Here is a 22,727-nt window from a genome sequence, read left to right as displayed (position 1 = left end):
TTTGGAAAATTAATATTTCTCTGCCCTTGGTTCCTGTCAAAAATGACAGGAACCAAGGGCAGTAGGACCCAGGGGAAGCCTGGTGGGTTCCCACAACAGCGGGACCTGCCTGGCCCCGCCCCCCAGCCAGAATCCCCAGCTGGCGTTTCTGGTCTGGAAGCACGTGGCTGCCTCAGCGCAGGAAGCTCAGGTAAGTGGGGGTGGGAGGGGGGACCCCGGGCAAGGAAGGAGCACGGGGGGGAGCTGCCCCTTCCTGCCCCATGCCTGGTGCCCTGCACTGCAGCTGCTTATAGCCCGCATGGGGCTGCCTGTGCCCGCTCTGGACAGCCCCAGGCAGGCTGCGAGCGCCTGCAGCGTGGGGCACTGGGCATGGGGCCAGGGAGGGGCTGCTCCCCCCCCCCGCTCAGCTTTTCCCCGGGCTCCTTCTCTGTGTGGAAAAAAGCGGCCCCTTGCCTGCCTCATGCCTGGTGACCCACGTTGCAGGCACTCGCAGCCTGTGCAGGGCTGTCCAGAGCAGGCACAGGCACCCTCAGACGGGTTGCGAGCAGCTGCAGCGTGGGGCGCCAGGCATGGGGCGGGCGAGGGGCTGCTTTCTCCCCCTGGTCTCAGCATCACCTTGTAACCTGGCCCCACTGCCAGGCTGGCAGTGGGGCAGGTTACAAGCTGGTGCTGAGCGTGGGGAAAAGTGGCCCCTCGCCTGCCCCATGGCCAGTGCAGCTGCTTGCAGCCTGCCTGGGGCTGCTTGGGCCTGCTCTGGACAGCCCCTTGGGCTGCAAGCACCTGCAGCACAGGGTGCCAGCCATGGGGCAGGCGAGGGGCCACTTTTCCCTGTGCTCAGCACCAGCTTCTTCCCTGCTGGCGAGCAGGGGGTTGGGGCTGTGCGCTACCCCCCGCCTGTACCGCGGGGCTGGGGGGCACTGGGTGTGAGTGGGTGGGAAGCCAGTGGGAGCACGGGGCCCGCACCGGTGCCCCAGGGCCAGTGCTGGCAGGGCCCAGAGCAGGGCGGCAGGAGTACAGAGGTCCCAGCTGGCAGGGGCTCTATGGAGCTGGGCCAGCTCCCCCCTCCCTGCTGGTGCAGCCCAGTGCAGCTCCACGGACTCCTGCCAGCCTGCACCCTGCTTTAGGCCCCACCGGTGCTGGCCCTGGGACATTGGTCCTAAGATGGTGACCAGGGGCCAGGGCACCTGTCAAGGGGTGAGGCACCTGTCAGGGGGCAGGGCTACCCATGGGCCTTCAACAGCCTGCCAAAACTGGGTAAGTGGCCCTCCGCCCAAAATAATTGCTTGCCCCTGGTCTAATCAGACCCAGGGGTAGATGGAAGGGTTCTGCGGGCCAGATCTGGCCCACAGGCTGTATGTTTGACACTTCTGCCCTAAGAAGCCCTGCAAAATCCCAAAGAAGAGTGGTAGAAAGAAGAATAAAGATGTGCTGAAGTAATAGCCTCAGAGATGGGGGCAGAACTAGGAGAGAGCAACACCAGGGAAGCAAAAAGATGGCAAGATTTTTAGGAGAGTGTAAATGACACTATCAGTCTGAGCAGGGGTGATGGATAAAGAATGATTAACACAGTTGGACTAGTAGAAAGATGGGACCATAAAAAATGCAGTGTAAGAACTAGACTGTTGAACTAGTGGTTTTTGATGTGTTAAAATGGCAGAGACCCTTACACTGTGATAAATTGTTGGCAGTTTTATTTTAACCTCTGCATTTTTCAAGGCATTATTTAAACGCACATTGCTGCTAAATTGATTTTAAGTTTAAATGGTTAAATATAAGTTCTGAAATATGGCTTGTAGTAAATCTGCATGGAAGTATTGTTCTGTTTTATTTTCAATGTTTTTTCTTTTGTTTATTTAACAAAGCTAAAGTTAGAACCGACAGCACAAGACTAGAAAATGGTGACAATAGTTTGAAAACAGGAAATTTTAGCCTTGTGTGTATTTGGAACAGATGATCAGGATGATAGCCAGTATAGTGGAAACTTCCACTGAGACTGTTTTTTCCTTATTTTGCTCAGTGAGAAAAGATGGTGCTTCCTGGAAAACAAGTCTTAAGTATTTTAAAGAAAGCAGCAGTGCATCCAGTGTTTAACCTCATTTCACATTTACTTTACTCCTATTGTATAAATATGTTTGTTTGTTTTTTGAAATGTTATTTAAAAATATAGCTTTGTGACTAATATGGGTGCATCATTAATTATTATTATTAAGGTGGTTAAACACCATGTGTTATATTTACTTTTATCCACATTGTCATCTGTTTTAAAAATGTAAAAAAGTTAAAAGTGTAATGGAACACATCAGAAAACAGGTAGAAAACAACTTTTAAAAGGAAGTGGGTAGTGGGTGCAAGGAGCTGTTGTAGCCAAGACTTTTTTTTAGAAATGACCAGTAATTTTTAGGTATTTTAGCTTTTGGATATTTAACCTGACACTTCAAAATGTCCAACACTTGTTGAGTTTCTAGCTTCTGAGAATCAGAACTGTTAAAGTATTTCGATTTCATCTTTCAAAATCACTGTTCACCTCTGAGAGACTTTTACTGTTATGACCTTTTGAAAAAAGTTAATTACTTCAAATTACTTTGTGACCTTTCTAAATGCCTTCCTAATGGATGGTTTTCCCATTTCTACCTTGCGATATGAAGTTTAATGGTGACAATGAAACTGGTTCTGTGCTTTAAGAAAAAAAGGGTTTAAAAAAAAAAAAAGCATATTGTAGAGAACCATGTTTCATTGTGTTGTTTTGCTAAGATATCTTAGACCCAGTCCTGCCCTGGTGTAACTCCAGACCAACGGGGTGACACCAGGAATGGATTTGGCTGTTTGATTAACTGAGCACTTGGAGGATCAAAAGATGGAAAAAAAAGAAGCGGATAAGTATTAAATTCCGTTGTTCTTCCTGCTGTTTGGATCAAAACTAAATAACAAACAGTGAAGTAGCCAAATAACCCTATAGGTTAAATGGAAGGAAATAGGCAGGAGTAAAATCAAATGGGAAATATGATACAATTACCAGTTGTAAATAGAATAGCAAATATCAACGGAAATATTCAAGGAACTATAAAAAGGATAAATTGTCACAAGTCTAAGAACTGGTGATTAGCTTAGGGTATAGGGTCCATACGTGAAAGATTTAAAAAAACACCTTGTGCAGTGTCTCCTGCCACACTCTCAGCTGTCATTTTTGCCAGTTTTCCGTTTCAAGTATAAGGGTAAGGATATGTCTTGCTGCATGTCTGACACCTCTAGTGCACTTGTGGAAACTGCCAAGTAACATTGGGCAAGTCACTTAAACACTTTGTGCCTCAGTTTCCATGTCTGTGATAGGATGATTGTAACAATTGCTCTTTTGTGCATAAAGAGCATTGGAACATATTGGTATTAGGGCTGTCAGTTAATTGCAGTTAACTTACACAATTCATGCAAAAACAAATTAATACATTTTTTTTTTTAATTGTGTTAATCACGCACATCATTTTGAACAGTGGAACAGACCAGCTCTGGACTGGCTGGAACCCATGCATGCAGCCCCACCCTTTGCCAGCCTGTCTGCTGCAAGCACACCCACCCATGCTGAGCAGTGGCAATGGCCAGGCAGAAGCTGCTATTCTATTCAGCATGGAGGGGAAAAGCGGTCCGTCTCCCTCACTGCTGCCAGGGCCTTCTTGTTGCAGTTGCCCAGAGCCCATACCTGGGCTGCTCTGCGGCTTCTCTCTGCTGCTGTCACTGCTGCCTCTGGGCCGCCCAGGCTGTTGGGTGGGGGGGTGCTGATTATTGTTTAACTATGTGATTAAAATTGCAATTAATTGTGACTATTTTTTAAAATCTCACAATCAGTTGCAATTATTATTATTTTTTTTTTTTATTGTTTGTCATCCCTAATTGGTATAACTTAAAACTTTTAAATAATAGCCGCATATCTATAGACTGACGGAAGGATCAAGGAGTCATGGGTTTTATTCTGATTCTGGACATGTCTACATGTGACGCTATGTCACTGTAGCAACGCGCTATGGCAACATAGCATCAGCGGGCACAAACCATAATGCCACAGCTACGCTGTCATAGGAATGCGTTCCCTCAGTATAGTGCATTGCTACGATGGTGTAGTGGCTAAAAATAACCGTGCGCTACTGGTACAGCACAGTACAGGCTGTTACTGCGCTGTCATTTAGTACTTCCAAAAGGAAGTGCTAAATGATGGTGCAGTAACAGCGGTGCCATAGGGCCACGTGTAGATGAACCCTGTTTGTCATTCACAGGGACAATCTTGCTCTAGATCAGTGATTCTCAACCACGTTAGACTTGAGGCACTCCTCATCACACTCAAGGCACCTCCCAGAAAATGTCAGCTTAGTTTTCACTCGTTTTTTGACTACAGAGTAATTCTTCTGCTGCAGAGGACACAGACCACAACAGGTCCAAATGTTTTCGATGCTATGAATTCCTATTTGAAATCTCTGGGTTTATCGTGTGAATCACATTTTTACTCTTCAAAGTGCTAACGTTGCAGCACCCGGATTGAGAATCACTGCTCTAAATAGTATAGGGAGATATAATTAACCTCCAAGCCCATCTACAGCCTGCATTCTTGAAGGGATCCTACCAAAGGGAGATAAGCAATGATTGTGTTGGATGCTGGTCAGATACTTGTGGATTGCAGGAAATTGTGTGTAGTGTGTGTCTGTAGTATACAAAGATAATTAACAGCATGCCAAACAAAGTAGACTTGTGAGAGGAAATCCTCTTAAATATTACACAGAGGAACCTGCCTTTTTCTTCATTTTATTTATCTCCTACAGGTTTAAAGATTATTAACTTCCTAAAAAGACTATATGAGTCTTTCAGTAACAACAGTAGGGTGTTGTATAAGACATTTTTGATTAAACATTTTGAAGTGTATTCTTAAACCTTAGCTGATGGCTGGATAAGTTAAATTTTGGATAGTCAAAAAATGCACATGTACCTGGACTGCTAACCTAGGTTTGACAACTTTTGTCAAAAAGCAAACTTCTCAGCTGTGACTGCTTCTTTCTTTTAGGCCTGAGGAAGGGAACTGTGATACCCAAAAGCTTGCCTATGTCTGTACCAGTGATTCTCAACCAGGGTGCCATGGTACTCTGGGGTGACTTGAGATCCTTTTGAGGTTGTCCCAGGCTGCTACACAGTATTAGCACTGTTAGGTCTGCAAACATGATTCACAAGATAAACCCAGACATTTCAGATAGGAATCCATAGCATTAAAAACCTTATGACCTGTTGTGGTCTTTCTGAGTTCCTTGCAAAGAAAAACTGTTCTAGCATTTTTTTCCACAATCAAAAAATGAGTGAAAACTAAGAGCTAGTATTTTCCAAGCAGTGGCTCAAGTCTAATGAGGGGTACCTCAAGCCTAATGAGAGATGTCTCGAATCTGAAGACGTTGAGAACCACTGGTCCATAGCAGCTATATAGTTGGTCCAATAAAAGATAACACGTCCAAGAATTCTTACCTTTCACATATCTCCTGGACTATCATGATGGCAACAACATCACCTCAACACTACTAAAACTTGTACTGCAAATTCTCCTGTGTCACATGCAGGTTTTCAGCAGGAATATAATGCTGCCCTCCATTTTCCTAGCACTCTGCTGAATTGCTTACCTTGAAATCAGAATTACTCATATTCCATAAAATTTACAACTGCTGAAATAACTCATGGTGCTTTTTTTCTCTCCTTCCTTTCCCACCCTAACAAGAAATAAAGGGCAAAGTACTTAACTTTTTAATGATTTTTTGTTTTATAAACACTCCTGTGCACAAGTTGTCTTTAGCTGCTGCATACCAACTTATATCTTTGATTTACTTTAAATACCTCCTTTATCTTTTTATTATCTTTTCTAATAACTGCATTTAAAAGCTCAGCAGGGTTTTTGCACAATTATATTCTCTTGATATAAAGTGCTACCTATTATTTTAATAGTAAAAACTGTATTTTCTGTGCTTAATCAATGCTTGATTTGTAGACTATTTTGGAACCAGACATAAAGGACATTTCATCTAGAAAAAAGATTATTCTAGAGAAGGGCATTTTTATTATATTTGTGGGGGGGGGAGGAGGGGGTTCAAACACTGTTTTATTAATCTGCTTGTCTTATTGGTTAATATTTGGGAGAATGAGTTTGAAAACCAATAATTTATTAAATATTAATCTTTTCTCATCTGATTTCCAGCTAAACTTCAGCTGTGTCTGATTCACCTTTATTAATACAGCACACATCAAATTGCTTAAAATGCATTGTTGATAAAATCATTGAAATGACACAGCTTGTTTGTTCTGGTAACATCACTGAAGCATAACTCAGCTTCACATTTTTGGTGATTTTTGTGGGATACAACATGTTACAGACCATACAGCTGTCAAGTAAGATAAAAATTCTTCAAACAAAAATACCCAAAAGGGGAAAAATAAAGGCGGATGCATTTGCATAAATACTTGCTTGCTCACTCACTTATATGCACACATACACACACAGTTCTTCAGAGACTTAAGTTTTAGAAAGCAATTACTGAAGAAGCTCTCTTAATTCGTTATATAGTGCAGTATTCTGTGGGCTCAGTGAGGCAACATACAGCTTTCAATTGGGCAACAAAAACTGAAATGTTAAAAATAGAACAAGCTTTAAGAATCCCAGATATTTTCAGATAACAAAGAGTGATTTATGTGGGCTCATTTTGCACTGTGACAAAACATAGAGGAGCTTTTGTGCTATGATTAGCAAGGGTGCTGATGTCAGTTCTCTTGTCTAGCTTCAAGCTTTATTCTGCTGTTAAATTGTGCTTTGTACTATACTCCAGAGAACCTTTGTATCTGCCTTATTACTGTGTAGTTTATGGAATTGCTTTTGTTTTTGAGTTTAATCTGTGCCAATTTCAGTGAGAGTGACTCATTATATGCCTGAAATAAACATTCACATATTCACCATGCAAAAATTCTTTTAAAAATGCTAGCAGGTGCTGGTAGGCTAAATGCAATGTTTTAAGTACTTAATTGTTGGTATTTTGCAGTGTGAAAGTCTGAAAGAAATTCTGTTTTGATGATGACTATATGAAATTGGACTAAGAGTCATATTTCACTCTTAAATATTGAATAGGATTTGTGTTAGCACTGACACTGTGAAGAACATTAACCCATCCATTAACATGAAATTAGAAATAAACCCCCAAGTTACTAAATTTCATGTGTACTGATCTTACTTGCATTGCATGATTCCTGAGGCACATACATTTGGATATTAGAGATGCTTTTTATTTTCATCCACAGTTTTTTGGGGGAAAAAATCTCATCTGAAGAAATAGAAGCTCAGGGGAAGAAAATTCCAGTTTCTGAAACAGCTAAAGTTTTCACTCTTGTGTTTCAGGACTGATTAATTATCAGTGAATTATCAACCCCGAGGCATTCTGTGTGGAAAATATCTAAGTTGATGTCATACTAGTATCTAAACTGTTTGTTTACGAGTAGGTGATACTTTGGTAGGAAGCAAAATAAAATTGGTTAGATTTTTCTGAGTAGTGCAATATTATAATTACTATTTTTAGTTTCTGCTAATTTATTTATTATTATTTGTTTGCATGTTTGTTTTTCTTCAGTGCTTCTGTACGTATTGTATTTAGGAGAATGACTAACTTGTTAATTCAGTAAGAAAAGTGACTTAAAACTGACTTGGATTGTACTTTTCTGTATTTAAAGGCAAATTAGATTAAATATATTAAAGGCACAATGCTTGTAATTACAAGTATTGTGTAAAGCTTTGATGTGCTTTAGTACTTAATTGCTACTCATATCCACCACTCCTAGCTAGAATGTCTTGCACTTCCCCTTTCTCTCATTTTTTTTAATTATTTTTTCTGTTAGAACGTGGTTCAGCCTTTCTGGCTGTGTACCACGTACAGAACATGGCTGGATTTTTTGCTCCATCTTGGACTTACTCGCATCCTTATTTTAAACAACATAAATGCAAATTTCAGAAAATACATTGATAACAGATATTGGTTTTGACTCTTAAGGTTAGACTAGAGTCACCTTCCTTGCTTAAAAAGGAGGAAAAAGTTCAGGGGTAATGTCATTGTGAGATCAGTTAATTTCCTCCTCCTTGCTGCTTTTTTGTGATGTAATCGTAAGGGTAAGATGGTGACGTATTACAAAAGGAGATCTATTAATGTATTTTAAGGAACTTAAAACCAGTGGAATACAATCACACTTAGGTGATCAAGTCCACTTAGATTCATGATGGGGGAATAGAATCTGGCCCAGTGCCTTTGAGCATGAATGATGCTTGCTCCCAGCAGCTGCAGGGGACGGTTGCGCTGGCAGCAGCAGGAGCACGGCAGCGCTAAGCACAGAGCTCCTGCAGAAGCCGCTGGCGCTGTCAGTGGCGGGGGGATGGGGTGGAGAGTGGTGACCAGGGGTCAGCGACCACTCACAGGTGCTGCTAGCAGTGTCCTTTTTGTAGGGGGTACACCACCACACTCAGGGGGTGCCCCCCCATGCATCACCCCTGCCTTTGAGCAAAAGTTCTAGGTGTGAAAGTAGTAAACTGTCTTGGGTTTTTTTGTTTTGTTTTCAGGGTTTTTTTAATGCCATTTACATTACACTCAGTCTGGCCTTTGGATACTGTCTCAATAGTCTAAAGAGAGGATGGAAGGTCTGGGCATCTCCACTCCTCCATACTCGTGCCTAGGTGTAAATGTTGAAGGTCCTAGTGACCTCTCACACATACACTATGATCCAGAAGGATCTGCGGTTGCCTGCTTCTATTGACTCGGGTGTCTGAGCACAAGGGTCTGGGACAGACATTACATAAACTGGTTTGAGCCAAATTAGTTACGTCTGATACTGCATTCAGCCAGGTTTATCTCAAACTGGTTTCAACCATGTTCAGTGCATATAAACCAGTTTGAAAATCTGTTCTGTTACAGGTTCAAACCAGTTTCTGATCACTTAAGCCGGTTTATGTGTAATGCCTGCCCCTAGCCTTTAAGTTCAGGTGGCAGAGTTGGAGCATGTTTGAGGATGCTGCTTCTCTTTAAGGGAATAGCCCACATCTTTAGCTACAATTGAGGGGCTGAGAGTGAAAGACCAGGACTGCGAAGATAACCGTGGGCTCCTAACTCCTAAACCAGCCCTGTGCAAGGTTTGCTTCCTTGGCTTGAAATATGACAATCAGAGAGTGCTCTGATATGAATTATACTGAATAATAGTCCAGGCTCAGAGATGGGGTATACAATATTTAGGCCGACCCCCTTCCCTAGCCATATCGCTTGTATTGGCATCTATCAGGGTTGGTGTAAGATTTGGCTGAAATGCCTGGTGGAACACAAATAGATTTCTTTCAAGAATGTACCTTAAATGCACAAGGGTTTCTTCCTGTTTCTAAAGTAAAAGGAGGGAAATGCAGAAAACGCAAAGTGTTGTCCTATTGTTTTGTAACCAAGTGAAATGTATTTTTTCATGTAAAGCTTTGCCAACTCATAATGTAGCTCTCTTTCTGTAAAAACAGTTCCTTAAAATACTGCTAGGTCATGAACTTTTTATAGTCCTAAGATCCAGAGAAGTACACATGTATGAGCATTGTCTGTGCTATAAATGCAAGTGACTCCTGAAGCGTGTCAGTGCTCAGACTGAATAAACAACTTTGAAGTACTTATTATGTTATGTTTTTTTGTTCCCTTGGCTGTAATAACATCTACTAGCTTTAGTTTCTTTCCCTACTGAATTAATTTTTGGCAAATATATATGCCTGATTTTGATTATGTGTTCTCTAGTCTTAAATATAGGAAAGAACTTCTTTTGAATTAAAAAAAAAAAAAAAAGTTTCCAACACAGAAATCCATTTCCATCAGTTGGTAACTTCACCCTCCTAAGTTTGTATTTGTTATGCAGCCTTTTTAAAACAATTTGACATATGTATTGTATTCAACCTTTGTTATTACACAGTTTGAATTATGGAGATCAGGTATTACTTTCTTTCAATATACCTTCAATCACATGTTTAATTTTACTTTTTTGACTTTTCTGAATTTTCAGGCATGGAAGAGGAGATGGTTCGTGCTTCGTAGCGGCCGTCTAACAGGAGATCCGGATGTATTGGAATATTACAAAAATGACCATGCTAAAAAGCCTATCCGCATTATTGACTTAAACTTATGTCAACAAGTAGATGCTGGATTGACATTTAACAAGAAAGAGTTTGAAAATAGCTATATTTTTGACATCAACACTATAGACAGAGTTTTCTACTTGGTTGCAGACAGCGAGGAGGAGATGAATAAGTGGGTTCGATGTATTTGTGATATCTGTGGGTTCAACCCTACAGATGAAGGTAAGTTTAACATTTTGCCTGTTTCTGAGAACTCCTTTGTCCCTACACAAGGGAATCTTTAAAGAGCAAAGAGCTGTCAGTAGAATTCAGTACAAAACTTGTGTACAGCTATATAGGTTTTTTTGCTGTACATGCATGCAAACATGCAAATAGGATAGCAGAAGATATCTTTGGAGTTGAATTTTTATGATCTGTGGCAAATAAGGAAATTAGTAATATGCTGAAATGATTTTGTTCTAATGGTTTAGCTTAATGATTTTTTTTCTAGAACTTCAGACCTAGTCTGTTTTACCATTTCTCATATATGAAAATAAACTCTTATGTTCATGACTGAAATATATTCCTATCTAAGAAGTTTTGTACAGTTTGTAAAATCCATGTTTGCACAAGCAGTGGAAACCGGAGTACTACTGTGAAATTCAAGAGCTTTAACTCCATCCTTTCCTTTACTTCTGCCCTGCGCCTCAAACCCAAATTCTGCCAGTAGACCTTTTCACAGAACAGCTTGGATAGTAATGGAGTCACTGGGGCACTGGGGCAAATTCAAGTAAAGACTTTTGGGTGCATCCAGGTGAGCTGTTTGAGGCACCGCAAACTGCACACGTGCACCCATTCGCCGCACTGCTAATTTGCACCGCAGTGTTAGAATTTGACACTGGGAGATCCCAGCGTCAAAAAAAATTGCCACTAAAAGTGGTTCAGTGCATGCAGCAGCAGCATGCACTGACAGAAACGGAGCCTGGCCATGAAGGGCCATACTCTGGCTGCCAGCCAGGATCTGTGTGGCTGGATCTATGCCTCTGCTGTCTCAGGAGGCCCCCAGAACCCCAGGTAAGGCTTTTGAGGCTAGCACAGGTGCTGGCCTCAGCCTCCTGTACCCACCCAGGTCAATATGGGCCGCTGCTATTTGTGCCATGGGAAACGCATGCCCCTGCACATTTGCACTCATCTGGACACACCCTTTTTGAATAATTTTTCCTTATCCTGAATCTCGTAACCCAGAATCCTGTTGGGTCTGTGTAGGCAGCAGTATTTACTACAGCCCTGTTTATAGCCCTAAGAGAAAATTAAATTATACATGTCTGATAAAGTATATCTGGTTAGTGGGCTATTGAGAGCCAAACTTCTGTTTGTTTTATTGGGATGTGGACTCGCACAGCCTATTCCATCATGTTCACTAGGAGTGATTAACTTTAAGAACTTGCCACCTGAAACAAGGATGCTTTTCCTTCTTAGTTCTTATTCTGGGACATTCTGGTGAAATGTTTTGATTTGACTTCCTTTCCTCTGGTTAACCGTTTCAATAAAGAGCACAGTTGGGGAAGATTATTTGTCTGAGACACAGATTAGATTATAGCAAGCCCTGGATCAGCTATCTATACTCAGATTTCATTCATGGCTTTTCTAGTTGTGAATTGAGATATTGTTTGTATGTTTTCTGATCTTAATCCTGCCTAGATCCTACATAATTTTAGAATACTGGCAAATCAACCACTGGGCTTCCTCATACGTTAGTACACCAAGACTCGCACATTAAAGAACAACTTCAAGTTTTTACACTTTATACCTTTATTTCTTTGCTAATTTATGAATTATTTTGGGGATTCAAACTGAAGATAGCTTAAATCTGCTTTTGAAAACAAAAGTATCCATGCTTTGTTCCTTTATAGGATGAGATGTAAGGGTTGTGAGAGTTGCAATCTTCCTCCTTGTTATAGCTTGTTCCCTTCAAAGTTTGGCAGCTCTGTACCTCAGCTATGACCAAATGACTCTATTACCAGACTCTACTAGAGTAAGACTAGAGGAGCAGTGCCAGGATTTTACTCCTGGTCTTCTTCAAGTTAATGATAAGTGCTTCTATTGATTTGAAAGGGAGTGGGGTTGCTTAGTGCTGCCATTAGATTGCTTTGTAGTGGAAATGTGTGTATGTAAAGATTAATTTGGAGAGTGGAGGAAACATCAGCTCAGGCTAGCACTATGCTGTTTTTTCTATGCTAATTGGTGATGCTCTTAGAAATTGTATGATGCTTGCAGGTATTTTCTTTTAATTAACTTCCACACACATCTTGCAGTGTGGTGTTCCAGAACACATCTTCCAACCAAAAATCAATAATTTATGCACATTATCAAAGTTCTATTTGGAAAATTATAATAATTTACAATAAATTACAATAACACTGTAATTTATTGTAAGTTATTGTAATAAATAATATTTTTTGTTGGTCCAACCCATGCTCACCGTGAGTTGGACCAAAAGTAATTGGCTTAATTTGCAGTGAGGGAGAGTTAGGTTAGGTATTAGGAAAAAGTTTCTAATATAAGGGTAGTTAAGTGCAGGAACATTGCAGATTTGAAAAAACATCTGTCAGTATTGTTTCATATCTTGCCTCGGCATTGAGCGGAGTACCTCGTGTCTTACATTTCTGTGATTTCCATGATTAGTGATAATAGGTTTGCTAATAACCATGATATAAAGGATTAATATGGTCACCTGCTGAGTAAAGGTGATAGGGGAAAAAAGGACCAGGAAAAGTGTAGGAAGTAGAGAAGAAGACAAGAGAAAGGCAGCAGAAAATAGTAAAATTTCCCATCCTTTATTATGCCCAGTAGTCCATGGTTGTATTTTCCTTGTCCCATTTAAACTATAAATTCTAAAAATGTTGATCACATTTCTTCAAAGGAATTGCAACTTGTTTCACACACAAGCAAGGTGTTTACAAGTTGATTAAAATTACAACTTGTTACACACACAAGCAGACTTTTCAAAGCCTGATATTTGGTACAAACTCTAATTTAGCAATTTCATTTTTCTTCTCTTACCTACCATTTTTGCACCATTTTTGTGATGAAATATCCTGCTTATAGCTCTGGGGAAGAATCAGTTACTGGCAGTAGAGGAATGCTGGTCCTCCTGAAACTTTCTCTAGTTATACCTGCTTCTGTGGTGTCAACTGGATTAAACAAGACTTTATTATTACTTTTTGTTGGTATTGCCTTTTTGTGTCCTAGTTACAGACCAGGATTCCATTGTTTTAGCCACTATGTAAGTGGAGAACAAAAGACAGTCCCTGCCTCTAAGACCTTAATGCCTACAATAACATGAGATAAGATGTGGGCACAGACACTCTGGAAAGCATAAGAAAATGAAACAGCATTGGTCAGGATGATAGGCAATGGTCTCAGCACATCAGCTATTTAATCTGTCGAGTTTTTTGTAAGCATTGGAAAAACAAAGATATAAGAAAGGATGACCAATATGGTAGGCATTGAGACTGCTTGAGGAGGGGTAGCATGGGAGGAAAAACAAAGGTACTTTTTTAGAAATTTAACTTGAGGGCAGTGGAAACTAGCTTATTTGCCTATTGGATCTGGGAACAGGTATCTTGGTAGTATGGGTTAGAACATGAAGGATCTTGAAAGAAAAGCTATGTAGCTTCCGTTTTCAGATGGAGAAGAAGCAGCTGGTAATAATGGAAAAAAGAGTGATGTGGTCAAAACGATAGATAACCTAGAAAAATAACCTTTGTCATTATGTACTGATATGAGTGGAGATTTACAGGCGTGAATGAATTTTTTTCCAGATTAGGATATTGCACTTATTGCAGCTCAAGGTAATGGAAGCCTGAATGAGAGATTTTTTTAGATATGTGGAGACCTAGGAAAAGACGTATCTTACAGATGACATGGAGAAGAAATTTAGCAAGATTTTGATGCAGCCTGGATTTGAAGATGTCTGCAAGATCTCATATGAGGTCTGCAAGATCTCATATGATTGACCAGGAGGATGGTGGTGGTCACCAATGTTGAGAGAGGAGGAGTGTTAATGTGGGATGGGAATAGGTTAAGAGTGCTTTGTCCATTTTGGACATAGGCTAACAGCTGGACATTCATCAGGCATTGTCAGAGATGGACAAAGATTTTACTTTAGACAGGAGGAGGCAGGTTTACACACTACACTACACTACACTACACACACTTCTGTGAGTTATCAACATGGAAGTGGTATTGGATAGGTTTATGGATGAGATTTACACAGAAATAAATTGTAAGAGCAGAACAGGAGTTGACACAAGGTCTAAGCTCTGTGAAACCCCCCAGAAAACAGGAAAAGTTAATGAGGAGAATGACACTGGTGGAGTAATTGGAGAACCAGAAAAGGACTGAATCATGGAAGTCCAAGCGTGACAGAATATCAAAAAGAGTGTGGCTGATGGGCTTGAAGAGAGCATTCAGTGTTTCTGGATTAAGAATAAACTGCTAGAGATATCAAAGTCTCTCTTACCAAACAGAGTTGGATCAGGAAGGTCCTGGAGTGGACGATGATTTGGAGAGGATCTGGGATGGAACTGGGTTTGATGGGCCGGATTCCAAAAAGTGCTTTTAAAACTATTTCATATGCTCTAAACTAGTAGACAGGGTCGGGGAGAGGTTTTAAAGATGAAATCAACTAAAGCGTGTTTCTTCCATCAAGGAAGGGAACCTAGAGAGTGATGGGAAGAGGAAGGTTTGACTATTTGTGTAAGTTTTTTACTATGAGCTGTTTATTTAAAATAAGGCTCATTATTTCAAAACAGATAGAAATTGGCATTGGGAGTAGGAAAGGGGAAACTAAAGCACTGCATATTTTGGGAGTCTTACATTATATTAAAATAGTCATGGTTAGCCTAAATATTGCAGAAGCAGTGTCCTTCATTAAATCTTTAAAAGGATAAATATTTTATACTTGATGTATGTAATCCCTTCATACGCTTTGAAGTTACTTTATTATTCATTTGTCCTCTAGCATACCATATATGTGTGTGGAACACAAAACCCTACAGACTCCCTACAGAATTTATGTACAGCCGTTTACAATGGGAAACCTAAGTTCTCATATGACCCCATCACCATGGGCCTGTTGTTTTGTTTACTGTAGTAATTACTGGGCCTTTAAGTTATTTTAATTGGGATAGCCACACAGTAGCAAATGGCTCGAATGACTCATCATCACCAATGAGGATCTCAGAGCCAGGCAATTGCGTGGCTGTTTCTGATTCATTCATACAATGGGAAAATTCCATTTTTGCTTTCCAATACTTCTACCTACATTCTCTGAAGAGTGCTTTCTCATCCTCTAAGTCAGCATGAGGCTGACATTTCATTAAAGGCTCTTGTAGCTTTTATAGTCTGTTCACATCGTGTAAACAATTTATACATCAGTATTTACATACTCAAAAGAAAAAAAAAAGTTGAGGGAAGATTCCACTGTCTTCAGCTGCAGTGTAGAAAATAGTTTAGTTTCAATCCCAAACCCACATTCAGTCCTTTTCAGAGTTTGCATTCTCAGAGTGCAGACACAACAACATTGTAAATAAGATATAAATAACTAAGTGGATGAATGGCAGCCTCTGTTATTTGTTAGCTTTGCTTGTAAAAGGTCCTTTTTACCACTGGTTAATTTTTGTAAGTATTTTGTGGATAATTTTGCTTACATACTCGGCCTTCTATTTAGCAGGCTGACATACTCTGAATGTTGTGACACATCTGTCTGCTGTTACCAAATCAGTCAGGAAAAAAAATTAAAATAATAAAACACTAGTCCAGTTTATAAAAAAGCTACTTGTTCTAGCTGTCCTGAATACAAGAATTCTAAAAAAAAAATGGGATTCTTGTTATGTTCATTTGCATGTTAAATATCTGGAATGCTTTTCCAGCTCGCAGTCAACCAGGTGTCTTAGCTCTGAAACCAAATATAAAGATTTGGATTTTTTTTTTTTTTAAGCGTTCAGATGATCTCTTTCTCCAAAATGTGAGAATTCAAAATGAATTAAGATCATCACTGAAGCTCATTTTAAAGCATAACAAGCAGCAAGGCTAAACTTTTAACCCAGTGTCAGCTTCCTAAATATATTTTAGTGGCTAAAGAGAATATTTGAATATTTAAAATATGAATGCAGTATTTTATATGTATTGATTATATATAACTATTTCGGGTGACTAAAAGAATGCAGTGCTTACATAAAAATAGGTTTCAAAGCAGAAAGCTGCGATGTTATTGATATTAATTGTTTGATGTTTCACCCACCCTAGTTACCAGGCATGTATTTGTGTTTGGTGCATTTGTTAACTAGCTTCTTTCGAGTAAATAGTTTTCAACCTTGTCCCTCTTTACCATAATCAGCCTTCAGCCTAATAAGGACTCAGCCCACCTGTGAATTCTTTTGTCCACCCCTGCAAAGGGTTCGTTGGTCTGCAGACTTAAATATGCCCCTTCTTCCTTCAGCCAAGAGGACACCTCATCCATGTTTTGGATGTCTTGTGTTTACTGCTGGGAGCTCATTTTTTTGAGTTTGTGAACCTCAGGTCACATAGTTTAGGGTAAAGTATGCCCGCACCACAATACACATTGTCCATTAGCCATCCCCTTTCAATCCACTAAGTTCTCCTGTATCTAAGTGACACCAGTCTTCCCTGCAAAGTTCAGGGTCATTGTATTTGATTTTCTTGTGTGTGATCTCTGCACTTCATGCAAGAGGGTGGTAGATCAGTGTAAACTGTGGGCCAGTGAACAATGCAAAAAGCTCAGGGCTGTGAGGTGGACAGAGGTTGGTATGGTTATGATTTAGTTATGGAGTAGGAGTTTGAAACTGAACCTTTGTATAGGACCCCAAAATGGAAACCCTGTCACTGACTTAGTACCAAAAAGACCCTGTGACCTTGTAGCTCATGCTCATGAGGGCTTTGTATATAGCTAGGGATAAGATAGGGGAACACAAAAGGCATCAGTTGTTTCTCTTCCTCCATGTCAGGAGGGCTGAGGAGTAGTTGCGTGTGTGTGTGTGTGTGTGTGTGTGTGTGTGTGTATGTAAAATACTATCTGCTCCCTTGCTTCATTCTTTGCATAGGCAGAATCTCCATGTCTATTATGGGGTGCTGTGGGGAGAGGAGAGGAAAGGCTCTGGAGTGGCTGATCCAATCCACCTTTTGTCAAGAGCCACAGGACTGTCTATCCTACCAGCCTACTCAAACCTTCTCCCCAACAGAGATGAATGTGGGGATGCTTTTGCAGTTATCAACTTAAAACAAACATCAAGGGAATTAAGGTGTTGGTTGCATAACATGTTGTGGAAAACTAAAATCTATTTGGAGTCTCTCAAGAAGAAAACAGGTGAAAGTAGTGATCATGTCATATCCAGTTTGTTTTGTTTAATATGGTAGAAGCCAAACCCTGTACAGAATGAGTGCTGCATACAGCATTACTATTTTTGGGACTCTCTCGTGCTACACTGTTTAGTGAGTTAGGCTGCTAGGCAGCTGCATACTTTCTCCTAAGTTGTGTTGTAAGTAATGAATTAGAACCAGTCTCCTGTTCAGATTGTCTTGGAAAGATGCACAAATGCAGCAACTGACAAATTGCAATGTAAAAAGTCTTGATATTCAACCAGGCATGAATTATGGATGACCTAATAATGTAATAAAATGAAATATCTTAATTTAAAAAACCAGAGTAGAGGTTTATTGTTATCTTCTGGCCTTAGCATTGTCCAGACTGTCAGGTAAAGGGGTAGGGACAAACACACACTTGTAGTGGCTTCAGAAGCGGGGTGGGAGCTGCTTCTCAGGAATTTGCAGCAGCCATTATGTTGTAACTTTTGCACATGCATGATCTTGTACCAGTATAAGTGAGTGAATCACCCCAGCATTGACCTTAGAAGAAGGTTAAAGTTGAAGTAGTTGTGCTACACTTGCCTCGCTACAAAATCTTGCAGACAGTTTCACCATAACAACAACTCCCCCTTTGAAGCTGCTACAAGTGTATATTCCTCCATACTCTAACCTATAGAGAGAGAGAGAGGGAAAACTAGCCCAAAGGGTTAAACTTCTCAAGAGAAAAATATTCACAAATGGAAGGTAAAAAAAAAATTATAACGGGGAGGGATAAAACAACAAGGGACCAATCTGTCCTTAGTTTTATAGTCCTTCCCTGGGATAGATCATCAGGGTTGGGATACAAAAGGAGGATTCTTTGGGAACCTGGCATACACCACATCTTCTTGCAAGGTCTTGCATTCAGCAGTGAATACTCCATTACGTGAACAAAGTCTTCTTGTTTGCTTGCCCCTTTTCTCTGTTGCTTTTCAGATTTAGTGAGTGGATAATTGTGCCCTATTTTTAATATCAAATAGCAAAGTGGTGGGAATTAAGAAAAACAATAAATATGCACACACAAAAATACTGACTTAGGTGACCACAGCAGAATTTTAACCCATTAAACCTTGGCTGATCTTGATTTAAAACAGCAGATTTGTATGCTTGGTTCTACTGCATCAGCCCGCATCCTCATTTTGTGACTAGAAAATGACTAAACCAGGGATGCTCCACCTCCAGCCTGCAGGCCAGATGCTTCAGCAAAGACTTGGAATCTGGTCTGGAGGGCTCCCCATGGTTTGGGAAATATGGCTGTGGGGGAGCAGGGGCAATACTGCCACCTCTCTCTACTGCCCAAATTCCAAGTCCCACAGGCTAGGGTGGAGCTGCGCCAGGACCCTCCTCCCTCATGGCCAGATTGGAGTCAGGCTACTCCCCTCTCTCCAAATAGGGCTGGGCCATGGCCCCTTCCTCCAGCGGAGCTAGGCCATGCCTCTTTCCCCTGCACGGTGGGATCGGGGCCAGTCCACACCATACCCCTTTCACCCAGCGGGGCCAGGTTGGGGCCAGCTCAAGATCCCTTCCACCATGTGGCTGGATCAGGGTTGGGCTTCCTTCCCCGCTCTGTGTGGCTGGATGGGGTCCTGTCAGATTTGGCCCATGGAAGAATCGGACACTGCCCATCTGGCCCACTGGCCAAAAAGGTTGAGCACCACTGGACTAAATAACAGAAAGGGTTGACTTCTAAGGTTCATGAGCAGCCATGGGATTAATAACATCTAAGAGTTAATGAACTGAAAACCTTTTTGAGTGTCCTAGAATGAAGGATACTCTCTTACTGGTTTCCTATGTGCATCTGAAAAAATACATATATGTATGTTTAGAAGACAATTTCTAATGTCCTGCAAGCTTGGCTTATTTTGTCTTTGTGTCAGAAATGATTGGTATGACAGGATCATCTTAAATCTGCTTACTGTCTTATTCAAATGAATGTTCATCTGTCTGTAGCAGCATTCATTTGTAAAGAGCTCAATAAAATATAAAAAGAAAGACTTAACATTATTGTGTTTCTGTTTGCAGATGCTGTGAAGCCACCTGGTAGTTCTTTACAAGCATCTGCTGACTTGCCCTTAGCAGTTAATACTTCACCACCTTCTGTGCAAGCCGAATCATCCCTACCTCCTCCATACCAGCTAATTAATATCCCCTCTTTGGAGTCCTCATGTAGTCAAGAAGATCCTCAGGACTACTTATTGCTAATAAACTGTCAAAGCAAGAAGCCAGAACCTATGAGGTAAATGGCTGTTTTAATTTTTCTCTCTCTTTTTTCTTTCTCTCTCTGTTTCTTTCTCTCTCTCTTCTTGTGATATAGTTGTTCATGTGTATATGCCAAAAATTTTTACTGCTGCCAGGCATTTTTCTTGTATTTTTTTGTTCAAGTCATTTACAACTCAGATTCACTAGACTTGATTATCTTTACCCAGACTTCTGCTGTTCCTTTGCCTGTTTTCTGCACTCAAAACTTCTTGTGTTAGCCATAGTAAGTTGTCACATCAGAACTTGTGCTCTACTTATAGCTTTATGTAATAAAATTGCCAGATTAACAGCCCCAGAGCCTGGGCTTCTCTGTAAACTTTCAGCGTAGGTACAGCTTGGATAGCCAAGACATACTTTTTCCTTCATTTTCCAGTGTACATCAAACCAGGTCTAGGAACAGGAGAAGCTGTTTTCCAGCTCTGTGCTTCTGCACTATCTGACGTTTCTAACATGACTCCTGAGAGGAAAGCCAGTTACAATAGTAGTGGACCAAAACATGGACTCAATTCAATTAAATCATTTACCATAGGCCAACAAATCATCTTTTGATTATTACTGTTTGAATCAGATTTAAACAAGATTATATATAGGGTAAAGATAGATTGCTTTTCCAGGGGTCTTAATGAACCTTCTAGTGCTTAGAAACTCTCAATATTCTTTTTCCTATATAGAAAATGTTGTTGTTATTTTTAAGGTCTAACTACGTGCAATTTAATATTAAGTAGAGATCAGCCACAGTATTATCCCTCTGGAAGAGTAGGAAGATAAGCTGAGAAAAAACATTAAAAATGTCTTGTTACGGAAACTTTTACATACTCAAGTAACAACTACTTAAGCTTAACTGGAAACATATTTGCCTCCTGTTTAGGAGGGTGAAATATGTAGTGGCAAATGTACAGGAGCCATCACTTTGTTTCTGAGAATGGTCATCGGAAAACATTAGGAAACTCTCTGCAGAGATGTTTTGCTGTAACAGTTAGAAGTAATGGCCCCCCGTGCATTTCCAGAAAAGCCTGCTCATTATTATCGTGATTGCAGGGAGGCATATTAAAGACTGAGGAAAGTTTTGTTGAAAGTGTTTTCCTGAATTTGCAGTGCATTCCCCTAGGGCCAGACTTGTCAATGGTACTGCTTTCTCTGTCTATACCTAGTCTGTACGCCAAGTTTTCCTGTTACTGAATCAAGCATTCGGAAGGACAAAAAACTAAGATAAAATGGCCATGAGAAAAGAAGAATTTCTTAGTCTGGTTGTTGCTGACTCAGAGGGTGAAGGCCAGTGCCTTGTCTTTCCTAGGGTAGGTAAATAAACCTCCTGTCCTCCAATTTGTGGTTGACCCAGATGGTGGTAAGCCTGCTTTAGACAGTCCTCTGATAAACTTCCCATGAATAAATCAATCAATATTGAATTTTGTGTCAGATCTCTTCCCAGGGTAGAATTCTCCTGGACAGTTTGATGAGCAAAGTTTGTAGTAGCAGTAAAATATTAGTGTTTTAAGATGTAGCTGTAATTCACATCTTTAAAAATGTATTTTAATCCTTTTTAGACTTTTGCATGTCCAAAATGCCTTGGCATAGAAATTCCAATTTAGTTTTGTTCCATTAGCCTAGCTGATAAGTATCTCCTCATATTTTTAGGAGTCTAGTTTTCATGAGAGTTGTGAAAGCATGTGAAGAACATGTTTAGAAACAGAAATGTTTAAATATGTAAGTTGACCTTTTCTGATGCTGGCTGGTGATGTGAGCCAAAGTTGGGAGGAACCGAGGGATTGGATTGTATTAGGAGTCTAAGAGGATGGAAAGTATTTGGGTGGGGAGACTAAACACGGTAAGGAATGGAGAAGGGAGAGTAAAGGAAATAAAAAGGGTTTGAGGTACTCTGGTGCTTTATCTTTAGATTTAAAGGATGTGTTAAATCAATGGTGGGTTAAGTGATGTGAGTATTTGAAGACCTTGTGAGGTGACATGTTATGGTGTGGCCCTTTACTGTTTAGCCACTATCTCTGTGCAACTTTTATCAAATAATGTTATTGCAAACAAGGTAATGATTTTTATATTTTGGTTCCAGTTCAGGAAGTTACTTAAGCATGTGTTCAACATTAAGCATAATCATCTCGCTGAAGTTGGACTAGAGTACATGGGATATAACCTCTTTAAAAAGAAACTAGAACTTCACAGTGTTTTGAAATATGTTCTTATAATTGATGCACATTATAAGAGGTCATAATAATAATTAGGGGGTGGGGAAAATTGAGAGGGTTCATATTTTAGCAGATTGTTTTTACAATTTTTTTTAAGTAGGGTAACCTGCATACATCCACTCTGGCTGATTGGTGGGTTGTATTGATTCACACTTTCAGCTTTAATGTTTTTAGAGTAAAACCCCCAAAATACAACAACATGCCAGCTCTTATACTACAATAGACAGACGTCATAACACTAGAGCAGTGGTGCTCAACCTTTTTGGCTGGTGGGCTGGATGGACAGTGCTGGATCCCTCTGCGGGCCAAAATCCAGCGGAGCCCCATATGGCCATGCAGAGGGAGGAGGGGAGCTTGCAGGCCAGAGGTTGAGCACCCTTGCACAAGAGGAATTTTTTAATAAACTTGGTATAATAAAAATGTTTTAAGTTTTCATTTTTTTTTTACTTGAGTTTATTTGCTTTTGAACCCCATCATTCAGGAGTAACTTGTGTCCTAACAAAATCAGAGCAGAAGATATCTTCTTTTCTTTTCCTAACATGTTTCTTTATAAAACATTACTTCAGTCACTGCATTCTATTTCATAATAATAAAGTAATGACTGTATTAATCATCACACTTTTTTCTAAGACATTTTATGATCTGATAATTTCTGAACTTAAACATTAATAGTCATCTCTTAGTAAACCATCATTGAGTTTGACTGTAGCATTTAATAAGACTGA

At 40.2% G+C, this 22,727-nt stretch overlaps 1 protein-coding gene across 2 annotated transcripts in view; it reads left to right on the top strand.

Moving 5' to 3' along the window:
• GAB1 (GRB2 associated binding protein 1) overlaps positions 1–22,727 on the top strand; it is a 136,136-nt gene that overhangs the window by 76,991 nt on the left and 36,418 nt on the right. For both annotated transcript variants that reach the window (XM_014603533.3, XM_014603535.3), the window contains exons 2-3: positions 10,066–10,360; positions 19,568–19,781. In XM_014603533.3, the coding sequence (XP_014459019.1) occupies positions 10,066–10,360; positions 19,568–19,781 (509 nt within the window). The remainder of the gene's footprint in view (positions 1–10,065; positions 10,361–19,567; positions 19,782–22,727) is intronic.

Source organism: Alligator mississippiensis, chromosome 2 (assembly GCF_030867095.1).
Source record: "Alligator mississippiensis isolate rAllMis1 chromosome 2, rAllMis1, whole genome shotgun sequence".
Lineage (NCBI taxonomy): Eukaryota > Metazoa > Chordata > Crocodylia > Alligatoridae > Alligator > Alligator mississippiensis.
Note: the sequence above shows the minus strand (reverse complement) of the source record. Positions and strands in the feature narration are given on the sequence as shown.